Source organism: Neltuma alba, unplaced genomic scaffold, assembly GCF_004799145.2.
Source record: "Neltuma alba isolate B1F8T4 unplaced genomic scaffold, ASM479914v2 tig00011484_pilon, whole genome shotgun sequence".
NCBI classification, from domain to species: domain Eukaryota; kingdom Viridiplantae; phylum Streptophyta; class Magnoliopsida; order Fabales; family Fabaceae; genus Neltuma; species Neltuma alba.
Window position 1 is genome coordinate 3,906 of NW_021636153.1, and position 10,127 is coordinate 14,032.

Sequence of the window (10,127 nt, forward strand, 5' to 3'; positions counted from 1 at the left end):
TTAATACTACCTCCGGTCCTTAATATAAGACCCTATTTGATTTTTATTTTGGTCCTAAATATAAGACTCCAATCCACTTTGTTTCTCATATTTATACATTTTTTTTTAAAGTAGCCTTTCTAATAATAAGAGTTCTAGTCAATACACTTGATCAGTAAATATATTTTAAGAAAGACAACACCTATTTATAACAAATAACCAACTCAACTTACTTCCTTAATCTCTTCAAATTAGTCAACTGGCTCTTATAATTAGAACCGGAAGTAGTATTACACACACATATATAAAAGAAAAACTGAAAGTGTAAATAAGAGCAAGAACCGACAACCGACAATTTTACTCGGGGAGTTGCGTGATTAAGTCATGACCAAAGAACATCAAATTGCTTCATTTAGGTTTGCTTGTTGGCCTGGTGCTTATCTTATCAGCTTTGGAACACATTACTCTCTCCGTTCCTTATTATAAAAGGCGAATAACCGAATTACGTTGATCAAAAAACAGTTAAAATTAGTTAAGAACAATTAATGTGTAAAAAGTATAATTTTTTTCCAAAAATGCCCTCATTAATAAGGAAAGAGAGCATGAGAGAGAATAATAGTAAATTCTTAAAAGAAAGAGAAGTGGAAAGGAGAGAGAGTGTAAGTTGGAGACAATAAATATGGGTAAAATAGGAAATCAACATAAAAAAGTAGAGACAACTTTTAAGTGTCTCTTATATTTAGGAACATGCTATAAACATCAAATGTTTCTTATAATAGGAACGGAGGGAGTACTGTTTTGGAACATTACTGTTACTGTAGAATTTGTAAAACATGATGGGTTTTATAAGAACAAAACCCATAATCATGTTGAAGAATATGAATACATTATTGTAGGCAGCGAGGGGCTTGAGTTTCGAATGGTTTTGAATTTTGAATTTTTATATTTATTAAATAAATATATGTGAAATGATATGATGTAGATGCGAATAGAAAAGGAAATTTTTTTTTTAAAAAAAAAGAATTTTGTTTATATCTCAAGATCAACGCGTCTGCAATCTGCATTGTTCACGTATTTGAGACAGATATAAATAAGAGCATAGTTGTGATATAAAATTTTTTTGAAAAAGCAAAGATGGCTGAAACTTTTTCTGAGAAACGAATTAAAGCTAAACCATGCTTATCTTTAAAGTCAATAAAAAGTTATTGGGGAAAAAATGCTATCGGTGATGCATGCAAGTTTAATATATTTAATTATGAGATTAATTACATATTAATCTTCATATTTAATAATAGATGGTTCACATGGGGGAGGGATAAACCTAATTCCAACCTTTCGTTTTGACAACTTCTGGTACTAAATGTTAATGGAGATATATTATTCTTATCAATCTACCAGCACCTATCTCTATTATAGTTAATTGGAGTTAGATTTGATTTTAAATATAATATTTCAATTTAATTTATTTTTTAAATTTATTATTATTTTTCAAATTAATTTATCTAACTAATAGATAAACTAATATTATGTGGAAGCATTTTAAAAGAATTATGTCATATTACAATTAACTAATTTATTTAAGCTACTCAAATTATTCTCCTTTTCATTCCCTGCCCTTTCCGACATCCTCGTCACTTTTCTGTAGCCTTTAATAATAATGGCGTAAGAATGAAGAATGTAATTAATAAATCGAATCTATATTCTAAAATTAAAATTAGAATGATGGGGACTATCTTCAGAGCTGAACCCACCATAATTAAATCACTCGCCTTTTAACACGAAAAAAAAAAAAAAAAAGGAGCCACGCGCCTAAACCGTAACACGGAAAATTGTTAAAAAAGGACCAAATGATGAACTATGAGTTGCCAGCACGAATGGATAATATGGGAGAAATAGTATGATATGATAAATAATAAGTTGGTTAAAATAAATTTTCACACCTTTTAGTTGATGCTTGAAGACGTGCAAGTAAAATAAATTAAAATTAAAAACGCTTGGCTTTTCTGTTGGGGGATCACTTCACTGAAACAATCTTATCTTCTTAAACTCAAAGTCCACAGAATCAATCATTCTTATGTGACTACCAAAAATGCCTTATCTGAGTGAATTGACGAATGGCTTCTATTATGCGTACAAGAAATTAAGAGCGAACATAAACCAAAAGGAATATGTAAATCAGTTATCTTGCACATTTTTTTAATTATTTTTTTGAGTTTATTTGGTATATTTATTTATCAAATATTTATCAATTGTATTTTTTGAGGGGTCGATTGAACTATTGGCGATTTTGAGGGGTAGATTATTGATTTTATCTTGTTTTAATATATTTAAATTTAAATTATCAATAATTATTTAAGAATCTTATTAAAAAAACATTCATAACAAAGTTAAGGATTTGAGGAAAATGTAAATTTTACAAATAGAAGAAGGGTCTTAATTAGGGCAAAATAAGACGAAGCTTTCCTCATTGAAAAAAGATGAAATTTTGGTCAATACGCAAAGCTTATAATTTAAAGTTTACACACTCATGCATGTATATATTAAGAGGAAAATCTCCGCTCAAACGTCTAACAAATATAATACAGTAATTTTGTTTTCGTAAAACTAATATAAATTCAAAAGATGTGAATTTATTTTGTTTGTATTTTTTTTTATTTTTTGTGAATGAAGAGGAAATAGCTTGCAATATATGTCCACTTCTTCGTCATCTTTGTCACTAGCTAACCACCTCCATTTCACTGTAACTCACAGCTCGGGGGGTTTAGAAAACTCCTTTATGAAAAAGAGATGAAACTTGACATTGAAGGAAAGAGAAGCAAAGCGGTGGTTTCCCACCATAAAGTAACAGAATAGAAAAATGAGATAAATCAAATGCAATAACTCAAGAATGAGTTGTTTGATTCCTAAAAAGGGCGACCGTAAACTAAAAAACAAGGTTTCCCTCAGCGTCGCCAACGGCCACGAAGGATGTTTCGGTAATTTCACAGTCACCACTTGAAACTTGAAAGCTCCGTTTGAGAGCAACTCGGGAGCGAAGTGAAGCCTCCATGCCACTCTTCCTCCCTCCACACTCACTGTTAATCATTGCACGGAACAGTTCATTCAATTTCCTGTTCTCATGTTATTTGCCACTTCACTATGGCTGAGCTTAGTTTCTTCTCTCTCTTTCTGCACTTAGTATCTTCATTCTTCACTGTAATTTGAATTGGATCCTCTGGTTCCTACTTTCTGTAAGATTTCATCTTTCTTCTTTCCACTGTATTGGAAGGATTAAATGGAAACTGGGTCAAGCTCAGAATTTGACGAAGGCTTGACACTGAGGAATGGCAAGAGACATAATCCTGTACCTGCAAGAGTGGAGCCTTTTGTGCCAAAAACCGACCACAACCCGAGAGAGCTGCGCTCTTGGGCGAAGAGGACTGGATTTGTCTCCGATTACTCGGGGGAAGCAGGTACTAGTGCCAGTGAAAAGTTCGATGGTGTTGGGTTGAATCTGGAAAGGAATCATGAGCAGAAAAAAGGAGGGACTTCCCCGAAGATAGAGATAGATCCAATTCTGGGAAGGACGAGACGAGATCGAGGGAATGAGATCCAACCAGAAAATGGGTCGACGCGTGATGCGGCAACAAGAGCGGATAATGAGAGAGCTCTCAATTTGGGAATTGAAAACCAGAAGAAACATCCTTTCGGAGGGAATGGTAATGCTAATGGAGTTGTGAATAGAGAGAGCAATGGTCACGGAACGTCCACGGTTGCTCCAGTACCGGAGGTGAAGAAGGAGGAGGAAGATATGGCCGAAGGAGATGTCAAAGTCAACATGTATCCGGAGGGGGAGGGACCTGGTGAAGGGGGAGGGTGGCAGCGACCGCCGGGCTTGAAGTGCGGGCTAAGAGAAAATCCGGGGTTTGGTTAGTTAAAAACTCATCCATTATTATCCATTACGAATATTGAGTACATGCTCACCTCACTTGGTTCTTATCCGTTATTATCAATTAAGTTGAACGACAATTTTGGATTAGTTCCATCCGGAGTGTAGTAAAGCTGAAGGGATATGTAGAAGCCAATGTCTTATGGTCTAGTAATGCGGGTTCTATTCAGGATATCATTATCTATTCTTTTTTTTTTTTCGGTTTTTATAATAATCTTTTAACTGCGTGATTCTACATCTTCAGAAAGCAACTAAATTTCGTGTCTTCCCATTACATCATGTCCCATTCAAGTAGTGTCAAATGACCACTGTTCAGAATTCTTCGGCTTGTCTAAAATGAATTCAGGGTAAAAATGCAAAAAGAAATAAAACACATATCTGGTCATTCGTCATGTTTTAAGGGCTTTGTGAAGGCAACCCTTTCTTTAACAATTATTTGTTTAATTTAATTACTGTCTCATAGTTATCAATCTTTCTTTGCAGTTCTCCTTATCTATTATGGCTTGCAGCACTATTTGTCATTGGCAGGGTCACTTATATTTATTCCACTAATCATGGTACCAGCCATGGGGGGAACAGATGTAAGCATTCAGCGTTGTAAATTGTGTGATGTTTATTGTGGTCTAAGGAACTTGATGGTTCTCTATATTCTTATACATTATCTTTTGACTCAATGGTGACAGAAGGATACTGCTACGGTAATTTCTACTATGTTGTTTGTTTCTGGCATCACAACAATACTACATTCCTACTTTGGTACCCGACTGCCATTAGTACAAGGGAGTTCATTCGTATATCTGGCACCAGCATTAGTGATCATAAATGCTCAAGAATATCGAAATCTCACCGAACATGTAAGTTCAGTGGTAGCAAAATGCTAATTCTTACTTCAGAAGCAATTGTTAGAACTCAAAGATTTCCTTTGTATTTGTTTAATGCTCAAACTTATATATCTTAGGAGTAACCAAATAAATTGCCCTTCTTCATTCTATCTGCATCTATGCATCTTTTTTGGATTCTTCGGAAAAGCTTACTGCCTCGTTGGTTTTTGGTGACAGAATGAAAGAAATTGTCTTCAAATCCCATTTAACCCTTGCTTTTTGTTTTTCCTCCGGTTCTGAGCTATTCCCTACTTCCATATTGATGAATGCTTGATCCAACTACAGAAATTTAGGCACATAATGAGGGAACTCCAAGGAGCTATAATTGTTGGTTCAATATTCCAATGCATCCTGGGATTTAGTGGCTTAATGTCTCTTTTGCTTAGGTAAGGGTGCATTACAATTTTTTAAGTGATATTTTTGTTGTGTTCATTAGAGCTCAGTAAATCTCTGGTGTGAAAGAAATATATTTCGTCTTCCACGTTTAATTTACTAAATTTCTCTAGTTCGTTACCTTCCTTTTTGCCATGAGATTTACTAGGTGAACTGAAATTCAGATAATAGAAATTACGTGTGCTTTAGCTTTACCAAATTTACACCGCATCAAATTTGTTAAATCATGTAAATATTTGTCATTTTTTCTATATCCGGTTTTTGGGTCAAATAAAGCAAAAATAAAAGTGAGCAGCAACAGAAGAACGAGTCATGCCTTACCCTTCCTTGTTTCTTGCATGACTCTTTGAAAAGTCAAGAAACATGGGTCGCATATCCAAAAAAAAAAATTGAATAATTTAGAAAAGAAAATGGTAAAGCACATATTCCATGAGGAACACATTTCGATGAAGTCCATGATATATATCGAACTTTTATTACTTTGTTGAAATAAATTTCTAAGCGGCTCAAGAAATCTAATGCGCTAATTTCTTGAAATTTCGCGACAATATTTTTGTAGGTTAATCAACCCAATTGTTGTTGCCCCAACTGTTGCTGCTGTAGGTTTAGCATTCTTCAGCTACGGCTTTCCTCAAGCTGGTAATTGCATTGAAATCAGCATTCCGCTCATAGCATTGGTTCTAATTTTCACTCTGGTGAGTCCTTCCCCAAGTATTTGGATTTGAAAACTCCTAAACAGCAGCAAATTACTGCTTCTTTCTTAGCGTAAGGGTACCATTCAACTTGGTGGGACAGTGTTGGTCAGACAGACCAGGTTGGACTCAACCCAAAGAAGGGGAATATATGTTGTCCCATTTGACCCAATTCAATCCAAGGCTATTATTTTTTGTGGAAAAAAAAATATGAAGATTTTTTTCCAGGGCAAAATGTAATTCTTACAAAAACATGTATGAATACTTTGGAAGTCATTTTATGGATGGCCGAGCCAACTGACCTGGTATTAGACTTGAATTGAGCTGAACAGCACCTGTCTCAGCCCATGATCACCGCTAGTTAGAGATTGTCTTCTGTAAACTGGCCGTTTTTAATTTATTTTCAATTCATTTCAGCAGTACCCAGGAACTCATACTGCTGTTTTTTTTTTTTTTTTCGCCCTCTCTCTCTTCGTAGTATCTTCGAGGAATATCTATCTTCGGACATCACATATTTCGAATTTATGCTGTAAGTATCCTAAATTGCAAGGATATGTTTTTGAAATTATTTAGTTGACCTGCAGGGTTATGTTTACATGCTTTAATATCTGCAGGTTCCGCTTAGTGTCACAATAATTTGGATATATGCATCATTTTTAACAGCTGGGGGAGCATATAATTACAAAGGATGTAGTCCTAATATACCAAGTTCTAACATTCTGAATGATGCATGTAGAAGGCATGCTTATACAATGAAGTACTGCAGGACTGATGTTTCCAATGCACTGTCAACTGCTGCATGGGTCAGATTCCCTTACCCTTTACAGTGGGGTATCCCTATTTTCCATTTTAGGACCTCCATAATCATGATCATAGTGTCACTGGTTGCCTCTGTGGATTCAGTAAGTATTTTAATTAAATCATTGCTTTCAAGTGCAATTTATGATATGCTTTGGAACTAGAAATTCGTAATGAGGTAGCTAAAGCTTTATGAATATTCAAGTTGTTTTCTTCTTTAACTCTCGAATGAACAATCTTATTTATATGATGAGATTAAGCAAATTCAATCACCCTCTAAATATAACAGACTTTCTTGAAATGCATGTAAGGGCGCGTTGGAATTTATATGACAGACATTCTTGAAATGAGATTAAGCAAATTCAATCACCGTCTAAGTTTCATAATCAAAGCTGCAAAAACCCTTTCTTTTATAAAATGTTAATAATATGTCTACATGAAGAATGGAGGACAATATGTGAACTGGAACTGGAAATGAATTGGTTAGTTCATATTCCAGGTTGGAACCTATCATACTGCATCTTTAAGAGTTAATTCAAGGGCTCCAACTCCAGGAGTTGTGGGTCGAGGAATTGCAGTGGAGGGCTTCTGCAGCATATTGGCTGGCATTTGGGGTACAGGTACAGGGTCAACAACTTTGACAGAAAATATGCACACAATTGATATAACAAAGGTGGCAAATCGAAAGGTAGTGGAGCTTGGGGCAGCTTTATTGATCCTATTCTCATTTTTAGGTAAAGCCTCAAAGTTTGGCGACTGGCCTGATTTGATGTTGAAATTCTTAAACAACTTCATACCAAGTTTTCATTACTCTTTCTTGCTGCATGCTGGTTAGTGGGGATCTCAGGGTGTGCTGTAATTTAACTTTCATGTATTTGAACTTGATTTTAGTTTATAATTGTAAAGGACCATTTCAGTCTCAAAGCTCAATGAAAGCTATTGCCTCTTCACCCAAAACACATGCCCGCCCTTATCTTATATTGGGCAGAGAAAAAAAAGGTTCAAATTGACAAATTCCAGACCCATTGGTCTGATGCCATATAGTTGACTATTTCGTCTCTTAGGTTTTAAGCTGGGAAGGTTCATGAATTGTTATGATCTAAAATTCAGTAACTGATCTTCTAATGCTGTTCAAGCTTGTTTAAAGCATTATATCAGCTGACTTGATCTGACACCTTTTGAAGTATAGATATTTTTCTTATACAGTTGAAGTTTTCCAATTTGTGAATCTGAATTGTTATATATACCTTTAACGTATTTTGTAGGAAAAGTGGGTGCTCTTCTTGCTTCCATTCCACTGGCCTTGGCTGCCTCTGTACTATGCTTCATGTGGGCCCTTACTGCAGCATTGGGCCTCTCCACTTTACAATATGGTCAGTCAAGCAGCTTCAGGAACATAACAATAGTTGGAGTTTCATTGTTCCTTGGCCTATCTGTCCCTGCTTACTTCCAACAATACCAGCCTGTTACCGCTCTAATACTGCCAAGCTATCTGATTCCTTACGCTGCAGCATCAAGTGGACCATTCAACACTGGCCTTGAACAGGCAAGTCACCTTTCGTTCAGAGAGATTCTTAGTTAGATGGACTTGATCGAAAGAAAGTTTGTAAACCAAATTAATAATGACCAGAGCATGTGAACATGTCGTAGGCAAATCATATTTAAAATATTGGTGGTAATGTTTCTGATATCTGTGCTGTTTTCTTCCTGATCAAAGCTGATAACAAATATCTATGGCCTACAAAAACTGATATATATATATATATATATAAGTTTTCCAAGTTTTTTCGCGCACAAAACTATGGCCTTTTTTTTTTCTTGTGATAAACATGAGCTGACATATCATTGTCTTTGGTCCAAAATGCTTCAGCTGGATTTTGCGGTCAATGCTCTCTTGTCCATGAACATGGTGGTTACACTCTTGGTGGCATTCATACTGGATAACACTGTGCCTGGCAGTCGACAAGAACGAGGAGTCTACGTTTGGTCTCGAGCCGAAGACTTATCTGCCGATCCATCCTCGCCTTCTGAATATTCACTGCCAAAAAAAGTTGGCTGGTGTTGTTGCCGGGCAAAATGTTTGGGAGTTTGAATCATGGTTCTCTCTCTGCATTGGGCTATTCTTTGATAACTTTCCTTTGGAAAAGATCATTCATTGAATCTGTCTATTAATTTTTCATCTCTTTAGTCGAGCACAAATTCTTGTTTCGGAGGAAAGTATATGGAAGAAGTAGCCCGAGCTAGGAGCTTTTAGAAGATATTGCAGCTGATGAAGAAAGGGGACATGATTCATAGGTACACCTACACTACTAATTAGTAATAGCCTGTAAAATCACAAACGCTGCTTTCACATATCTCAATTTGCCATTTCAAAAGAAATTCTTTATAGAACCATTGTTCTTGTACATTTTTAATCCACAACAATTAATATATCGCTGCGGTTATTGGTACTGGGAACAATCACGAGAAGGTGGCAAAAGAGGGAGGGGAAAAAAAGGTGTTGCAGCAAATGTGATGCTCAAGCGTTAGACAAGTGAATACTTTTCTGATTCTTAACGAGTTATTCTACTTCTTTTTCTTAATAAAAATAATAAAATTGGATTAAATTGTTTAAATTTTAACCATGATAATTTGAAGCAATAATAAAAAAATATTTAATAAAATAGTTCAAGGAGATTAAGAAATTGCAGTGCTCAATTCTAAGTTGGGCTCACTCTTCAAAGAAAATGAGACTCGTTCCCAAGCATACGAGTTCGTTTGCCTGGATCCAGATCCAGTCGCTATTTCACTATCACATAGCTTTGCTTCTGCTTAGCTCAAATGAACAAGTCCAGGCCCAACCAAATTTTATGAGTATTTTTTCGAGCTTGGATGCATGGCCCTGATGAATTTCTAAAATCTAATTCACCTAAACTTTTATGTATAAAAAAATGGATTCGATTGAAAAAAATCAAATATCCATACGCTCAAGGTTGTCCACAGTACGATTTTTTTTTTCCTTTTCCTCTGGGAGCCTCAAGCTTTACGCGACACACAGATTGGAAATTTAGGATTTATTTAAGATGGTCCGATGATTTAACCTTCCTGGGCCTGGGCTTGGCTTTATGAAGAAGCCCAGGCCCAAGCAAACTTTGATCACTCCGTCAGTTTGTGAAACAGAAATGTAATCTCACATCCTCAAAAATAAATTTTCACATATTTTTGTTCACTGTTGATGATAAGTATTGGAAAATATTAATAATTTGTTAATGAAAGCCACGCTAATGACGGTGTCAATATTATAATCAAATTTCAACTCTGTGATCGTACCTAACTCACCACACCTTTTTTCACTCACCGTGGTAAAAAAGCATTGGATTCACATTATAGTTCCGGAACGTCACGTGCTGAGTGGGGGACCCCTCACACGAATAACGTAAATCTTGTTCATTTCCTTCTTAATTAACCACTATTATT

At 35.5% G+C, this 10,127-nt stretch overlaps 1 protein-coding gene across 3 annotated transcripts; it reads left to right on the forward strand.

Annotated features, from left to right (window-relative positions):
* Window positions 1-2,968: 2,968 nt before the first annotated feature.
* LOC114714026 (nucleobase-ascorbate transporter 11-like) lies at window positions 2,969-9,076 on the forward strand. 3 transcript variants are annotated; one of them, XM_028898724.1, is made up of 11 exons: window positions 2,969-3,887; window positions 4,391-4,488; window positions 4,591-4,761; window positions 5,074-5,174; window positions 5,741-5,876; window positions 6,352-6,402; window positions 6,488-6,775; window positions 7,171-7,405; window positions 7,937-8,217; window positions 8,542-8,769; window positions 8,860-9,076. In XM_028898724.1, exons 1-10 carry the CDS (start codon window positions 3,254-3,256, stop codon window positions 8,761-8,763), a joined length of 2,217 nt encoding a protein of 738 aa, XP_028754557.1. In that variant the 5' UTR covers window positions 2,969-3,253; the 3' UTR covers window positions 8,764-8,769; window positions 8,860-9,076. The 3 variants fall into 3 exon arrangements, with proteins under 3 accessions (XP_028754557.1, XP_028754558.1, XP_028754556.1); XM_028898725.1 differs by having other exon boundaries at window positions 4,594-4,761; window positions 8,542-9,076; XM_028898723.1 differs by having other exon boundaries at window positions 2,970-3,887; window positions 8,542-9,076.
* The last annotated feature ends 1,051 nt before the right edge of the window (window positions 9,077-10,127 follow it).